This window comes from Dermacentor variabilis, chromosome 9 (genome assembly GCF_050947875.1).
Source record: "Dermacentor variabilis isolate Ectoservices chromosome 9, ASM5094787v1, whole genome shotgun sequence".
Taxonomy (NCBI): domain Eukaryota; kingdom Metazoa; phylum Arthropoda; class Arachnida; order Ixodida; family Ixodidae; genus Dermacentor; species Dermacentor variabilis.
In genome coordinates this window covers 106,734,841-106,752,860 of record NC_134576.1, presented here as the reverse complement: position 1 = coordinate 106,752,860, position 18,020 = coordinate 106,734,841, and the positions used below count along the sequence as shown (strand labels likewise).

Below are 18,020 nucleotides of genomic sequence, written 5' to 3'. Positions count from 1 at the left end.
AGGCGTCGCAGGTGTTCTTCGTCTTCGGCTGCCACCTGTTCTGCGGCGACGACGGAAGCGGCGAGCGCTTGTGCAACGTGCCGCTTCGGCAGAGCCCCGATTTTGCGCGCGTGTTCAACTGCGATCGGAGTTCAGCGATGAACCCCGAGAAGAAGTGCGTGATGCATATTTAGAATCGGAGGCACCCGTGCTTGTTGACAGTTTAATGTCAAGTTTACTATTTAAACGCGTCTCACAAATGCAGTAAAATGTTAAAACAGCGTGTCCTCTCATTCTATCTTTTTTCTCCCTATCTTTACGTGCACCATTTATAGGCCTGGTGTAAACTGAAAGCTGGGCGAGTTCGTACCGATACGCACTGTGGGTTGCTCGCAAAACACGCGGGCGGGAAAGGAAACGAACAGACGCCGCGAGAGCAAATTAACAGCTGGCGTTTTTATTGCGATGGCAATTATATATGGACACTCCAGGCGCATTCCCGCCGTCGCGGTGGTGTTCCGGTTAAGTCCAAGTGCAATAACACCGTGGCCGCGCGCCGTATGCTGTAGGTTCGAGTGAAAGCGTGCGAGGGTGAGGCGAGGATGGTGACTTATCTCGTGCGTGCAAGGGAGGAAGCCCGCCGTCTTCCACACGCGTGCAAGCTAGGCACGGGGTGCTAGGAGACAGGGGCGGGGCGGGGGTATGAGGGGCGTGCTAGCTAGTTCGGCGGTGGCTACGTATAGCGCGACTGAGCGCCGCAGCGCGGGCGCCCCAACTTGAAAGCGACCTGCGATGAGTAAAGACGGCTCGCACGAGGAAGCTTTAGCTCGGGGGCTCCTATCTAAATACATAGAAAATGTGACGTCCTTTTACTCGGCAACCGCTGCACCAACCTTGATGAGGTTTGTTGCATTTAAAAGAAAGAAGTGACTGTTGTAAACATGAAGTAGCTGTAACAAAATTTTGAAAATCGTCAATTTTCAAAAACGAAACTATCAAGTTTAGAACTCTGTAACTCAGGAATGAAAACAGATATCGCATTTCCCTAAATTGGATCTAACAGTACATCAACAGCGGACAAAACTGATATATCGCACATGGCTTTTGAATACACCACCAATATGCGAGGACTTTTGCAAAACCCTAGTGAAACCAGTAACAATTTCACGTAAGATATAAACTGTTAAACGAAATTTTCTATTGGATATTCTATCGGGCTCGGTTTACAGAACTGCAATATCTGTTCTTGGTGGATCGTTACTCACTTGTAAACTTCGCGCTTCTGCTTTTTTCACTTACAACTTTCGGAAATCTTTATTTAAAGATTCATGCCCTAAATCAATATTCCGCCTCCAACAGAAACTAGAATTCAACTTTCTCTCTAGCTGCAACAAATTTCATTAAACTCGGCACAGGGGTTATCTCAGAAAATCACTGTCTCACATTTGAATACGCGGCATCGGAGTCCGGCCCGAGCTGAAGCTTCCTCTTAACCCTTACAATCTGCATATGCAAGGAGCCCGCGAAGGCGGTATAGTGCGCACGCGTAGTTCGCCCGGTGTCTTGAGCGCGCACACTGTAAAATTTACACCCTAAAAAGTGAAAAAGGGTGTAAATGTGTCTTATAACTCACACCCTTAGGGTGTTATCTATATAACGGACACCCTAAGGGTGTGAGTTATAGACACATTTGCACCCTTTTTCACTTTTTAGGGTGTAAATTATTTTACAGTGCACCCGAAGCTTTCCAGGCGCTTCGGGCTCTGCGTGACGTTCTCGCGAGTACTCTCGCGTAGCCGCGCGAGCGCATTTTCCAAAATGGCTCCGAACGAAGTGAGGCTTATTGCGACCGGCCAAGCATGATCTGCAACGACACGTCGCGGCGGGGCCCGAAACACAATCCTGGCTGCCAAAGGAGATAAACGTAATAAAGAAAAGCATAGTTAAGTGGGCGCTAGTATGAAACAAAGCTCGGCCCCAGCTGTTTCGTTGGATTCGCCAGTGTGTCCGCTTTCAAATGTCGGGGGAGGCATGTGCCCCCCTGCCCCCTCGGTGGATGCGCCTGTGGACAGTATAGCGTCCTTGGGCTCTTCAGTTTCACTTTTCTGTGTGAAATTGGTCGTAACTTATTACGCTGTGAAAATTAGCACCGGAAACTTTTTTTGCATTTCTCGATGAACTAGTAGAAGCGCACCTTATATCTCAATACGAAAGGCTAGCTCAGAGTGCCGCCGGGCGAAACATCCTCCAGAATCTCGGCATCAACTACGAGTCGATGCAAAGCATTAAAGTAGACATTTCTCACGATCAGAGGCGCCATCTCAAAATTAATCCACTCCCTAAAAACATGCACCCCGAATTCCACAAGGAAAGGAGGGCCGAGCGGTCCAAAGCCCTACATCAGAAATTCCACTCCTTCAAAGACGTAGTCTATGTCGACGCAGCAGAATACATAGAACGCAACTGTATGTCCCTTGCAGTGGTGGACTCCTCAGGTCAAATACGCGCTGGTGGTTCAATTCGCACCAGAAGCTCCGAAACAGCGGAAGAGGCGGCTATCGCTCTGGCAATAGCCTCCACACATTGTCATTACATTATTAGCGATTCCAGAGCAGCAGTACGCAATTTTGCGAAAGGTCGGGTCTCGGCTCCCGTAAAACACATAATAGACACAAACCAACACCCACGACCAATCCAGATCATTTGGGCACCAGCACACTCCTCCCTACCCGGCAACGATGCCGCCCACACCGCCGCTCGAGGACTCGCCAACCGAGCAACCGGACGGCTCACGCTAGGGTCAGGGAGGGATCGCATGGTCAGTTACCAGGAAATAACTCAGCACTACAGGTTAGCCAGGGCAGTGTACCCGCCAGCACACAAATCGCTTAACAAGCGACAAGAAGTAGCTTGGAGACGACTTCAGACGAACACCTACCCCAACCCCGTAGCCTATCACTACTACTACCCGGACCAATACCCTAATACATGTAAGCATTGTAAGCAAAAAGCGGATCTATTCCATATTATGTGGTCGTGCCCAGCCGAAAATCACACAAATCACGAAATAAGTAGTACTGAGCAGTGGGAGGCCGTGTTGCTCAGCTCCGACCCTGACCTGCAGGCCAAGGTCATCGAGAGAGCTGAAGAAGCCGCCCGGGCCCAGGGGCTCGTGGCTGCCTAACAACAAGGTCATCCGTCAATACCTTGTTTTCAAATAAAGTCTTTACTCACTCACTCACTGCATTTCTGGAAATGGTGATTTCCTTTGATATGGCGCGCTTCAAGACTTCCGCTAGCGTCAGTCTCTTGGTTGAAGAGTTAATTATCCCGATTTGCAAAATTACTTGTCTAGTGACTGTATCGAGCCATTTTCAAATGTATGACTCTGTCGTAAAACCAATACAAATGAAATTATTTGGTTACCTCATCTTACCATTTTAGTGCGGCGCTCTTAAGGGACCGTTCCCGCGTCGGCGTACCTTGGCGGCGTCGGCGCTCTGCCGAGCGAACGAGCAGAGCGAAGGATGAAAGAGCGCATCGGGGAGTGAAAAGCGAGACCTCTCGCCACCGCGGAGCAAGGAAAGCGCAAGGAGGAAAGCGGAGGAGGAGGCTACAGTGAAAGCATGAGGCGGAAAGCGCAAGAGGAGCGGAGGGGAGATAGCCTGCGCATGCGCCGAGTTGCCGGCGGCCACGGCGTCCGCAACCGCGTGGGCGATCTCATCCGCGCTCCCAAGGGTGGCTACGCTCGTCTGCGGCGTCAGATGCTGAGGTCAGTCCGCGGTACCAGCTTCTGTCTGACGGGGATCACTGCTCCTGCAAGAGGCGATGGCGTGCGGTTACGAGGGTTACGAGTGAGGCTCGACGTGACGCTCCCTTGGGTGTTGTCGCCGCTGGCACTGGTGGCACGATATTGTCACGTGGTCGTGACGTCAAAGAACACAGTAGCAATACTGTGAAAGGCAAAAACTAGCTTTTATTGGGCGAACCTGTGCCCACAAAACAGGCTACACTTAAAGCACAACGAGAGCGGCGAACACAGTCGGCGATCGTCGTAAATCTGATCAGCGGGTCAAGCGCGTCGGCTTTTATAGAGCAGTCGTCGAACGTTCCAGACTAATCGTTCGGACCCGCGTGCCTTCCACAAAGTTCTACACCATTCGCGTTACGCGATGAAATCAGATAACGCAAGGTTCGGCGACAACAGACAGCCGGGTAAAAGCATCGATAACTTTCCAGAAACGTCGGATACATGCAGGCGCGTCCCTCGCTGTGCGATTACAGTTGTTAAGCGGCGAAACGTGGTTGCTCGATAAAGATAAGTACACGTGTCAATATATAAGGACAGCTCTTGTCGTTAGTGAAACGAAAGCGTGAAAAGAAAAGCGTAGTGCCGCGCAAGACTTGGTGTGCGGCGACGATGGCCACGATATGGCGCCAGAGTAGCGCGTGTCGTCTGTGTGGATACAAAGCGCTGCATGAGCGGAGGTCTGTCTGCAGCAGCTGCTGTGAATCGCGCCCCCGCATCACCTGCGCGCTGCCTCTCGCGATTAACGAGGTAGTCGCACCATACTTCGCTCCGTTTGCAGTGTGCCGCACGAGACAGATTGTCCGCACCAACTACGCTACTTAGAGTGTTCTCTTCTTAGTATAAACCGCGTACCTATGTAATCATTATACAAAATATTGACACGCGAAATGAAAACACGTATAGAGCTGCGCTCAAATTTCGCGTTAGGTAGTATCGTGATCGCCGGTGAATATTTAAAGGACCCCTCACCAGGTCTGATCATATTGAGCTGACCTGCATACAATGCGCACTAACGATCATGTCCGCAAAGTAATACACCGCTACATGCCGCGAAAAGAGGTGAAATTTGAAACCAATCGCCGTGCGCCCTTCTTGGGGGAGCCGCGCTCCCAGCCGAAGAGTGGACGTCAATCGCACAAGTGGGCCAAGTACAGCGCTGTGACGTCACTCACAATGACATGCGACTTCGGGAATCATTCAAGGCAACATCAGTTGTTTGATCTGTTGCTTCAATAGCCGACTTCAGAGGCTCCTTAGCAGGCCCCATAGCAAATTTCGTTATACGCTGGAAGTTGTTACGTGTCTTCTATGGAGAGTTCTGCCGCAAAAATTTTTCAAATCGGCTCATTAATAGCCGAGATAGAAATATTTTAGTGCCGCGAACCCATGATTTCAGGAGGCGAGCTTCACCGCAAACATAGACGCTCTCTCCATTTGCCCCGTCCAGCCTCCGCAAGCGAAATTCCTTCCTTTCGTTCTCCCATACCGGACCTCGAGTATCACGTGACGCATGCGTCACAGGTCCCGCCTTCATTTTTTTTTAGTTTTTTTTTTTGCGGCGCGGCGCACTTTTGCTGACGGCGTCGTGCGCGAGCTGTTGCGATTGTCTCGTTTCGCGCAGCACAGGATTTCGCGCTCTGTGCACGAGGACACCTGACTAACGGTACAAGACTGTGCTACACGAATAATGAGGCAGACAAAAGCGGATCACAGAGCATGATCCCGCCCTGGAACACGATAGAAAATGACATAGTTTCAGTATCTGCGCGCGCGACTGCACAAGGTGGGACAAGCAGACAAAACTGAAACACATCTACCTTGCTGCGGTGCGAAGTAAAACAAAAACATGCAGACATTCGGTCTGTGTGTTTTATTATTTCTCTAAGCTTTAATTCGTCTATTCTAGCGACATATCACACAAATAACAGATTTTGGCTTGAATAATTCTCGAAGTCACGTGTCACCCCGAGCGAAACCACAGCGCGAGCACGCGTACATCATCCTCTGGCTTGGAGCGCGGCGGCCACGAGGATGAGGGAAAACAGCGTTCGGTTTGCAATTTCAGATCTTTCCGCGGCGCGTAGCGATGTAATACTTTGCAGACACGATCGTTATCGCACACTGTATACTCTGCGCTTGTCAGCTCAAAATGGCCAGACCTGGTGAGGGGGCGTTTAATTTTTAGAGAGTAAAACCTACAAACCAATTGTCTGCAAGTCTGTTTTACTCCATGCCGTAGCAAGAGGAACGTACTTCCGTTTCCCGCGGACCGTACCCGCGGAATGAGTCATTTCACCAAGCCCGAGCGTACAGGCCCCTTTAATGAATGAATTTGAAAAAATTCCTGCGGTAGAACAGTTCTTGGAGGGCACATATGGGGCCGGATTAAGAAAAATGGGGGCCCTGGGCTAATGCGCATGCAGGCCCCCTTTTCCCTATACTGACTCCCCCCCCCCCGCAGCCTGCTACGCTACTGGAAATATGCCATGTTTCATTTTAATTCAAACAGGAGACGAACACGACGAACACGAACAAGATATTTGCATATCTTGAATTACACTGCTCAGCGTTTCATTGGCAACGTGGGGGCTGGGAGGCGACACAACGAACTTATTGGAACTATTCATGCATAGCGCAAACAGTCCTCTTTTAAAATGGCATCTTTCGCGCCTTCGCTTTGGCGAAATCAGATATAGTCTGTTCGAAGGATAGATCGCGGAGGAGGTCACTTTCAATGGACATGATAGCAAGCGAGTTCACCTTGTCGTCAAGGAGGCTCAAACGAAGGCGATTTTTTATCAGTGATAACTTGGAAAACGATCGTTCGGTCTCACAGTTCGCCACGGGTATGCTAAGTACATTCGCAAAGCAATAGAAAGGTTCGGAAACGCATCAAGAAGCTTTCTTTCGTGCAGCAACTTCATTATTCCTGGGAGACTCGCGTTCTGGCACACAGAGTTGTGCAGAAAGTTCGCAAACTGAACGATTTCAGCCGGAAATGCTGGCTCCAAATCATTTTTGTAGGTTTTCACCAACTTCTCAGCCTGCTGTGCCAGAGAGGCCTCGCTCCCAACTTCAGTCAGTTATTTTAAGAATCCGAACCTTTCGCACCCGCAAAGCAGAGCCACCAAGTACAACCCCCTCCCCCCCCCCCAACCCCTTGTAGGTCTCTACAATAAACTTTTTTCTACCTTGTAGCGCACTATCGCTTTTTCCGTCCGGGTGCTTGCTCAAAACGATGTGTTTGCCCTCATCCTGATAACATTGATTGGTACTTAGCGTGCGTGCTCTCTCTTTGAAGGTATCAAAGAGAGGTCACAAACAATTAACAAAGCCTTCTAGAGAGCTCAGCAGGTCTACAGCAGTTGAAATGTCTAGGCCTGGTTTCTGAAGTTCGTTTTGTCAAAGCGCTCCAAGATTTCACTCCAGAAAATCGCCATGAATGCAGTCTCTAGTTTTGTCATTTTCTTGAAGAGAGAGTGCGCTTTGTTCCTAGTGTCACCGTTTTCTTCCTCTTTCTTTGATATAGCTTCAAGGCAACACAAGACTGCATTGAAAATTTTCCGAATGGCCTTACATGATTCAGCGTGTCTTGACCACCTGGTCTCAGGGAGACTTTTCAAAACAAGCTGCTGGCCAGTTCCGCCCATGCTGTCCAAAAGATACATCCATCGCTTAGGTTCGTTAAATACGGCCCTTGTGTGCCGCTTGGAACCGCACAGTCATTGCCAGATAGCGCACAAGCTCTTCAGAAGCCTTGTCGTGAAAACTTCACGAACCGCGGCTGTATATTGCATATAAAATTTCCTGCCCTGCGGTATCTTGTTTCGAACTATGCACTGCATTTCCCATTCAGTTCACCATTTTTCGATGGCTCGATCGGACGCCCGTCGCACTCCGTGAACGGCGCGACGGGTGGGAAATGAAAATGCACCTTTTCATGCACCTTTTCGCGGGGCTCGTGGTGTATATTATCGACAGCCTTCACGTGAAAGCACGCACTGTGTAGTTCGATGCTACATGGGCTATTCCTTTGGCGAAGTCAGTCAGTCAAGAACTTTATTGAGGTCCTGAGGGGTCTAAGCCGTTGGAGATCGCACGCGGGGAGCTCCTTGGGCCGAAACCGTAGGCGACGCCCAAGTCGGGACGGGAACGTGGTGACGCTCCGCCTGTTCTTGGGCCCTCTGGACGGCCTTGAGATGGAGTTTGAGGTCCGGACTTTTGAGGGCTTCTTCCCATTCGGGCTCACTGGAGAGAGGGCCCCTTTGGCGAAGACATTTTTTTTATTGGAACCACAGTTCGCGCAATTTTTGTGAACGTTACCAAAAGTGCTTGCTGTTGAACAGTGCATACTTTATATTTAATGGTTCCTTAGGCGAGCATACTGCGCTGGTCCTGCATTTCTACATAAGACGCCAACAGTCATCGGGCTAGTTGCTAAGGTTTGCGCACATGCATACCGTTTCCCTTCAATCTCGTCTATTCTTTCCATGCTACAAAGCTATATCAGAGTACAGACACGACAACAGCAGGAATAGAGCTTTCTTTATATATGTTATTGATGCCACTTGAAGCACATTTAGCACATCAAGCCTGTTGCAGAGCCTCGCAAACGGAGGCCACAACAATCACCTGTACCCGATGATACAATTACCAGTTATTCAAAGAATTCGACGCTCAGATACAGGTTCCCGCCGAGCATGTAGTTGCCATTGTGTATGAACGGTCGATATAACTCTTTGAACTGTATGCCGTTGTTATAACTGCCTCGTGGTGGTTTCCGACAGCAGTAAGGTTCTGGCTTCAGTCGAATTGCTGGAATCGTGGCGTCCTTCGTTTTGTCTCTGGGATGCAGTATCCTCAATTTGACAGTGCTTGCGAAAGGCCAGTCCACGTAGTCATCCCAAAGACCGCTGCAGAAAAACAGCTGGAATTTATATTGGCTCTCAAGTGTCGTGATCGATACACGAAAGGTGTAGCCTTTCAGCGTGCATAGTTCGCCGATTACTTCCGAACCACACTGTGAATTCGGTTTACCAATCTTGTACAATGTTAGAGCGCAATCACAACTTTTGGAGGCACTGCGGTGCAGTCCATGTGGAAAACCCGCGTTCATAGCTCTTGCAGGTAACGGGCGCTTCAAGTCGGCGACTTCCTGAGCCACAGACATCAGCTGAGTCTCGAAGCGCTCTGCGCGCTCTGCTAGGGAGTTCACGTCGTTGGCGATAGCGACTTTTACTGTTTCTGCTTTGGACACGAATTCACGCAGCTCCTCGAGGTCTTGCTTCATTCGCGCAATTTCTTCGACGGCGGCGCATGCGTTCGTCCCGCTCGCGTCCCGGGTCATGGAAGTAGCCGAGTCACAACACGTGTTGCAGTGGCTTGCTGCCTCGTTTCGGCACACCCGTTCACCACACTTAGGGCACTCGACTGCGTCGCATTCGCACGCGCACAGGTGATCCCCGAGCTCGCTCAGCTTGCCGGCGAAAGTGCAGTTGTCGGCGCAGTTGAGGCAACGGACGAGAAGCTGCTCCAGTTCAGACTGCTCGAACTTGAAGGGCACGATGCTGGATGTCGTGACAGTGCGACCGTCTAGAGGGCAGGAACCCGCTGCATGAACCTGGCGGCCGCAGGGGCCGTCGCACACGACGTGACAGCAGGGAAGAAGCCGAGTGCTGGATGTTACGACGCCGCAGATGCTGCACACTCGAAAGGCGGGCAGCGGCTCGACGAAGGTGACGCGTCGCCGCTCTAGGAAGCTTCCGAACCCAGACAACGTGTAAGTCGCTTCAGTCATCTTCGAAATGGGCACAGAATAAAGAACAACTTTGAAATGGGCATGAGCAGGGTTGCCAGGTCCAAAATTTGAAAAGTAGCCAACAAATCACGGGAAGTAGCCAGAAAAGTAGCCAACTTTGGCCACATGCAGAAATGTAGCCAAATAATGTAGCCACGTTAAGGAAAAACGTTGCATTTTCATTTATTATGCAACTCTGAAGACTTTATCACAGCCAACACTTAAAGCTGCTTTTAGTAAATGTAGGAACATAAAAAAATATTATGAAACGTGTATAAATGACTACAGCTAAGAGCGCTTTGATCAGCATGCAGTATGACTAGAATAGTATCACAAATCAGAATCACAGCACCAGTTCAGGTGCCTGAGTTAATCTTGGCACACGTTTCTCGAGGAATGTCAACGCTCGAGGCATCCTCGAGCGATCGCTTTCGCGATTATTTACGTGCGATTTTGCGTCTTGGCATCAGACGCGTCGCAGGCCTTTTGTTGCGCTCTGCAAAGTGAGATGCCCAGTCGCGTGAAATTTCGCAAAAAGTGATTGTATTCCTGAATACAGCTGTACATTTTCAAGCTGGGAACACATAAATGGACCGACTACGCCGAGAGCGCGCCGGCCAGACCGGCCGCTGACATGCTGGTAGCATGTTTACGTTTATCCCGCGGCCAGCTGTCCAAGTGTTCGATTTTGCTAACTTCGGGCAGCTTCGGGTTGTCTTAGGATTCCACCTCACGTTGACTTCCCATCAGGATCGGCACGAGCTGTTTGCCGTCTGGCTGCCAGAACTCCGAAAATAGAAGCCCAATGTGCGGAAGGCCTGACGCGGAACGTCAATGCAAAGATGGAACACGCTGTGACGTCACCAGTGCAAAATTCTTTGTATGAAATGAAAGCGCCCGAGTCAGATTGACGATGATGATGGGCCAGCTTAAAAACATTTGGAGTGTCGTCGTCGTGCGTTGGCCTAAATATTTGCTAATGTTGCTGCATAATATGAGTTACACAAGTTTCTATCCAATATTTACAATAGTCAAGCTATTTCGAAAGTAGCCAAAAATGTTGCCAAGTAGCCAAGGCATTTTTTTCCCCGCCAACAGCCTCAAAAAGTAGCCAATTTGGCGCAAAGTAGCCAAATCCGGCAACCCTGGGTATGAGCTGACGACGACACGCCCGTTTGGATTAGAGCTCAAATGGTCTGCTGCTGCCGTCACGAGATGTCGCCTTGAGCAGCCCCAGGGAACCACAGGCAATGAGATAACCGCGCTGACACCACTGACCATGCCATTGACCGCCACCAAAAAGGTTGGACGGCGCACCATACGGGCATAGAATAAAGAAATAACTTATATGGGGGCACCATGCGCACGCTCTTTGTCCGCGGCGGGAGCATGGCTACGGTGGCTAGAGGGGGCCTCTAGCCACCATAGCATGGCGGGAGCTCGTGACGCTACCGGAAGTTCCCCCGCATGTCCCGGAAGCCGGTGTCTGCTGCGGTTCATAAAGGGACACTAAAAGTTACTATAAAGTCAAGTTAAAGTGATAACTTTAAAGTGATAAGCGTCAATATAATCGCGAACAGAGCTTTAGTAACCGAGAAATTGAGGTAAATGCATGACACGATTTGAGACCCCCGCCAGCGACATTCCGGTACTAGCCCGATTACGAAGGCACTCTTTAGCATAATTTACGTCACCAGTACTCAACTACTCGTATTAAAAAGATCATTTCATTAGGTTATAAGACGTAAGAAAATGTTACTTCTCTACTTCTGTTCGATTCTAAGAAAAAAATAACATTTTGACGTTACCCTTGAGTAGTATGGGTGGTCGAAAGGTTTCGCTTTAGTTTGACGCTGCGCCGCGCCTGCTTTGGAGTTTCCATGGGAGTTTCAGTTGTTTCGTTATCGCGTCAAAGAGCACGCGTTGTCTCTGTTGTCTGCCAACTCTGCGGCCTTGCGCCTAGCAAGAGGTCCTCCGACAGTGGTCCATTGTGTAAATGTCTCAAGGCATCTGCCATTGTCAGTCTTTCGCGCGCATACTCAGGGCACACCACGAGCACATGTTCTATAGTCTCTACAGCGCCACACACAGGTGACACGGGCCTGGACTTACGTCTGTGATACCAGTTGTGTAATGTGTCCTTCACCTCGTTCCTCCCATTATCATCCCCCATTGTGACCCTTTTTCTTCCCCTCGTCCCCTTCCCTTACGTGGAGTAGCAGGCCAGATGCTCCATTATCCGGCTGACCTCTCTACATTTTCCAGTCATTAAAATACTTCTTCTTCGTTATCGCGTCGTGCTGCGCTGGTTTTGCTGGCTCGCTAAACTTGCATTTGGCACAAGCAGCGAGAACACCACGTCCATGTGATGTCGTGGGATGCGCGAACAGTCCGCGGAACTTGGCCAAGGGCAGTTGCAGCGGCGAATCCAACGTTACTTGTCACTGCGTGCCAACGAGTGAACCTATCCGTTCGAAGTGGTTAAGTGTCGTACCTCTGCCACAGCGCGTTGACAAAGCGCCGAAAAATCGCATAGTGTGCTCGCTGCACTTTCGTCCAGAGGATTACGAGTTGAACGCCGACTTACTGAAGTCGTGTGGAGTGCCTTTCAAAGCAATGCTTTCCCGACGGGGCCGGATTAAGAAAAAGGGGGGCCCTGGGCTAATGCGCTTGCAGGCCCCCTTTCCCTATATGACTCCCCCCCCCCTGTCACCTGCTACGCTACTAAAAAGAATGAAGTGCGTCCAACGGGATTATTATTGTTGTTATTACTATAAGGAAAACAACAAAACTTACTTGAAATGCGTGCTGTTGTAAACACCAACACATATGTTCACTTTGTGATTAATCTGCATTCTGTTTTCAGCAAAAGATAGGCCTTAAGGGAATGTTTAGTGCACTCAAGACGAACAAGAACGTAGAAAAGAGAGCACAGCTCAGATGTCGATCCTTCTGAAGCTAGGCTTTGTTTGCATCACTAAGTTTAATCCCTTGAGGAGACGCATGGTTGCATCCAAAACATTCTTTATTCAAATTCAAGCATCAGACTGCAGCAATCGTTACACACGTTACTCTATAAATATGCAATAGATATATACAATGCTTAAGGCAATACAAACACCATAAAAATGCACTAGAATAAAGATGAAAATTACCAACTGTAATCAGAAAACATTATTTGAAAATAATTTCGTTAAAGGTAAGACAAGCAAGGATGACACCAAATAAACGTGGCACTATCAAAAACAACAAAAATACAGTTCTTTATGAACACGTACGCTAAATATCACAAGAAGAACAAACAAAGACGAGCAACGAAGATTTGCATATCTTGAATTACACTTCTCAGCTTTTCATTGGCAACGTGGAGGCTGGGAGGCGACACAACGAACTTATTGGAACTATTCATGCATAGTGCAAACCGTCCTCTTTTAAAATGGCATCTTTCGCGCCTTCGCTTTGGCGAAATCAGATATAGTCTGTTCGAAGGATAGATCGCGGAGGAGGTCACTTTCAATGGACATGATAGCAAGCGAGTTCACCTTGTCGTCAAGGAGGCTCGAACGAAGGCGATTTTTTATCAGTGACAACTTGGAAAACGATCGTTCGGTCTCAAAGTTCGCCACGGGTATCCTTAAGTACATTCACAAAGCAATAGAAAGGTTCGGAAACACATCAAGAAGCTTTCTTTCGTGCAGCAACTTCATTATTCCTGGGGGACTCGTGTCCTGGCACACAGAGTTGTGCAGAAAGTTCGCAAACTGAACGATTTCAGCCGAAAATGCTGGCTCCAAATCATTTTTGTAGGTTTTCACCAACTTCTCAGCCTGCTGTGCCAGAGAGGCCTCGCTCCCAACTTCAGTCAGTTATTTTAAGAATCCGAACCTTTCGCACCCGCAAAGCAGAGCCACCAAGTACAACCCCCTCCCCCCCCAACCCCTTGTAGGTCTCTACAATAAACTTTTTTCTACCTTGTAGCACACTATCGCTTTTTCCGTCCGGGTGCTTGCTCAAAACGATGTGTTTGCCCTCATCCTGATAACATTGATTGGTACTTAGCATGCGTGCTCTCTCTTTGAAGGTATCAAAGAGAGGTCACAAAGAATTAACAAAGCCTTCTAGAGAGCTCAGCAGGTCTACAGCAGTTGAAATGTCTAGGCCTGGTTTCTGAAGTGCTACGCTTGTTTTGTCAAAGCACTCCAAGATTTCACTCCAGAAAATCGCCATGAATGCAGTCTCTAGTTTTGTCATTTTCTTGAAGTGAGAGTGCGCTTTGTTCCTAGTGTCACCGTTTTCTTCCTCGTTCTTTGATACAGCTTCAAGGCAACACAATACTGCATTGAAATTTTTCAGAATGGCCTTACATGATTCAGCGTGTCTTGCCCACCTGGTCTCAGAGAAACTTTTCAAAACAAGCTGCTGGCCAGTTCCGCCCATGCTGTCCAAAAGATACCTCCATCGCTTAGGGGAGGCAGCAAAGAACACATACAGTCTCTGAATTACAGTGAAAAATTTGACTGCCTGAAGGCCACTGTCAACGCTACACGTGCCAACTAAGTTCAGTGAATGACCAGCACACGGGACGTAAACTGCCAATTTGTCCAGGTGTTTGATTTGAGCTTGCAGTCTTTTGTATTTTGCTGACATATTACTCGCATTATCATAAGCTTGGCCCCTACAATCATCAATTGAGATGTCATTGGTTGTCAAGAGGGACATCACGGTATCGAAAAGATACAAGCCGGTATGCGATTCAATTGGAACAAATCCAAGAAAGTGTTCGTACACTTTCTCATTTAAATAGTATTGTAAAACAACTGACAGCTGATCAATGTAAGGTCTGGAGTCGAATCAACCATTAAAGAGAAGTATTTTGCGCGTTCCACTTCGTCAGCGAGACGTTCCTTGACAGCCTTTGCCATGTGCTCGATAAATTCATCACAAATGGTTTTTGACAGATACGATGGGTGACCTTTCCCTTTGTTCCCATAGCGTTTGATGTGCTCCTCTAGAAAGGGATCAAACTTGGCAATGGCCTCGAGCACTCCCATATAATTGCCATTTCTCGGTGAACCAAAAATCTCCTCACTGCCCCTAAACACTAGGTTGCGCTCAGCTAGAAGGTTAACTATAACGACTACGCGCTTCAACACCTCTGTCCAGTAAGAGGTCTCAGTGATAAGATGCTTAACGAGCTCCTTGTCAACCGCGCTGCTCGAGTTAGAGCGGGCGAGCCATGCTGCCAAGTAGTTCCGGTGCTCGATTCTACATTTTCATGTGCGCAAACCTTTTCTTCTGCTCTTTTCTGATCAGAAAAGCCATGCGTGGTGAAAGCACTGGGGTTGCTTGAAATCGAAACTAGTTTGCACATGAAACAGTAAACAGAACCTTTGGACTCCGAGTACATTAACCAGTGTCGCTCGTACGCCTCCCCATTTACAGCCTTTCGCACGAAAAGATGAGGTGACATATAGCGTTTCTGAGCTTTGTATTGCCTTTCGGAAGGCGGAAAATTTTCTGCCCAATTTTGAAAATACAATGGCCCTATCTCAAGGCATACACTCCTAAAGCTGTCAGAATAACGTCCGGCCACTTAGCAGGGTCACTTTGGAAAATCTCGCAATGTACCTCTTGCTGCAGGGGTGTCTGTACTTCTCTGTTGCCGCAACGAGAAGCCATCCCATTCGTCCTCTCAAGGCACATTTTGTGGGTGGGAACATGATTATTTGAAGCCAAACTAACAGGAAACAAGCGAGTCAGTTTTTGGAGTATTGTTTCCTGGCGCTCGTCAGTAGAAGGAGGCTCATATCATTGAGGTTTGGCACCTGTTGATCAGCAGTAGTAGAAATGGGGCATGGCGGACCGGACACCTGGAGCTCTGTGGCAGGGGCCCGGCCGAGCAGCATAGACGCTTCTGACTCAGGAACAGGACAGGGCTCGGTTAGTGTCGGTTGCTCAGAAATATGGACGACTGAGTTTGGCGCCGTTTTCACAGGATCCAGACAACCAAGATGAGTCAAACCTTGCTTCTTGCCAGGAAACCGTGGTGATGGAGTTGGCAAGTCATCCAGAGAAACACAGTCGGTACTATTGGGAGTTTGACACGGACTCTGGGTAGAGTGATCATACTGCTCCGCGGAAGCTGCATTCAGTAGGTACTTTGTCATCTTTGGTAGCTTCTTTTCATGCTCTTCTCTTTCTAACGTCGCCTTTTGTTTAAACGCACCACTTTGATGCTTCCGACTGAGCATTTTCGCATGAATGGATGCTAATTGTTCACCGGGCATTTCGTCAGTCCGATGCGACCGCAGATGTCCAACGGTGGCTGTCCCGATGACTGGCGCACGCTGCCTGGATGTTCCGTGGCTGGCCGAGAGTGGTGCGTCCCCCGGGAGCTCCTCAGCGGGCGGGCTTATGCAAGCTTAACCGGCGGCTCGGGGCTGAATCGCAGCCCGCGATCAACTTCCTTTTATAGACGTGCGCCGCGTCTGTCTGTTACTAGCGCCAAAGCAGGCATTCACATACGCAGAGTTCCTTGTACAGATTCCCTCCTTCTCCGTACAAACTCACTCCTTCTCCCGTTCCGGTCTCGTCTTCCTATTGGCTAGGAGCAATCGTCTGTTCTGGAAGGTTCTCGATTTTTCTTTCGCACCGTCTATGCCGAGCGCGAGAATGAAGGGGAGAGGGCGACTCCTAGCGCGGGCGAAGTTACGCGCCCTCCGTCGCCTCTGAGTCATCTTTTTCTACTTCTTTCTGGAAAGTTCGGCGGCCTGTCTGACCTACCTTTTCCGTCGAGCGCGTGCGAGGGTGTGCAGCCGCTAGGCAGGAATGGGCCCTGGAGACAGGCCTTTGTGTCCAGCTCTCCAACTTCCCCCTTCACTCTTCCACAACCCTAGCCTGAACAGTGAACATTCCATGCGCCCCAAAGCACATGTGACATCTTCTTTCCTTTCCTGCCTAGACTCTGCCATCAGACTCATCATCAGCTGCTATCGGATTCATCCTCCCCCACCCAAATTACCATCGCGGTAAATTTTCCATCAGTGGTATGGGACGGTAAATTTCCTCGGCCAGGTGCACAAATCGCTGAACCCTTTGTTGATCTTATAATGTATCATGACCTAACACAATTAGTAAAACAACCTACACGCATACATAATGACTCAGAATCTACCTTGGATCTTTTTTTAGTTAGCAGAAGTATGCTTCCACAGGTTACAGGACTTAGCGTCGTCAATGGCATATCAGATCACAGAATGCTATGTCTTATGAAGTGTTTGGACCATGTCGCTAGGGTTAAGCAAGAAAAGCGTTCAGTGCTTGTTTTCTCACAAGCAGATGATGTACATATATTAGATGCTCTGGACTTAGCTTTTTCCAACTTTGTTTCTCTGTCCCAGTCTGCTTTATGCTCAGTAGAGGATCTTTGGCAATACTTTAGAAATCTTGTGTTGCAATGCGTGAATAACTTTGTACCGACTAAGGTAATCACTGTCCGCAAAACCCGCCCATGGATAACAAAAGAAATTGTACGCTTGGAACGAAAGGCGAAGAAGACTAGAAAACAACTTCGGAAGCACCCCTCTGAAAGTAACATGCGCAAACTTTCAGCGCTGCGCACTCATTTAAGCCAAAGCATTAAAAAATCAAAAGACTACTACCACAATGTCACCATGAAGCATTTTCTCCTTTCGTCCCCTGCAAAATTCTGGCGGCATTTTTCCTCAAACAACCGTACCCACCCTCTGCATTAATGTGAACCAGTGTCGGACAAATTACTAGTTGCAGAATCCTTCAACAACTTTTTCTGTTCCGTGTTTACAGTTGATAATGGTGAAAAGCCCATACCTTCGACAATTCAAAGTGTTCCACCTATTAGTGATGTTATAATAATGTAAGAAGGTGTTCTAAAGCTATTACTTAACATTGATACAAAAAAATCTTCTGGTGTCGATGCAATACCCAACACATTCCTGTTCCGGTATGCCAGGCGGTGCTCTAAATTCTTATGTGTGATTTTTAATAAGTTGTTCCATATATCCGAGTTGCCTCATGACTGGAAGTTTGGAAGGATTGTTCCCGTGCCAAAAGGAGGAGACTCATTGCTGCTTTCTTCTTATCGACCCATTTCTATACTTCGCACATGTTCCAAACTTCTTGAGCACATTATCTTTAAACATCTAACAGTTTTTCTTGAGCTTCATGGTTTTCTCGACCCCAGGCAGCATGGATTTCGTAAAGGGCTTTCAACCACTACTCAGCTATTAGAAACCATTCATGATTTCGCAGCTATTCTGGATGAGCAAGGGCAAATTGATATTATTTTTCTAGATTTCGAGAAAGTATTTGACCGGGTGTCACACACCAAACTCATGATAAAATTGAAACCTATACTTAAAATGAGTCGCTTCTATCTTGGACTCAAGCATACCT

The 18,020-nt window shown here is 48.5% G+C and overlaps 1 protein-coding gene across 1 annotated transcript; it reads right to left on the bottom strand.

The window, feature by feature from the left end:
- Positions 1-8,318: 8,318 nt before the first annotated feature.
- On the bottom strand, positions 8,319-9,640 carry LOC142558119 (uncharacterized). Its single transcript, XM_075670276.1, has one exon. It carries the CDS (start codon positions 9,585-9,587, stop codon positions 8,448-8,450), a length of 1,140 nt encoding a protein of 379 aa, XP_075526391.1. The 5' UTR covers positions 9,588-9,640; the 3' UTR covers positions 8,319-8,447.
- Between the last annotated feature and the right edge of the window lie 8,380 nt (positions 9,641-18,020).

Coding starts and splice junctions, on each gene's coding strand:
- LOC142558119 (XM_075670276.1), bottom strand. CDS start 9,587: ATGACTGAAGCGACTTACACGTTGTCTGGGTTCGGAAGCTTCCTAGAG.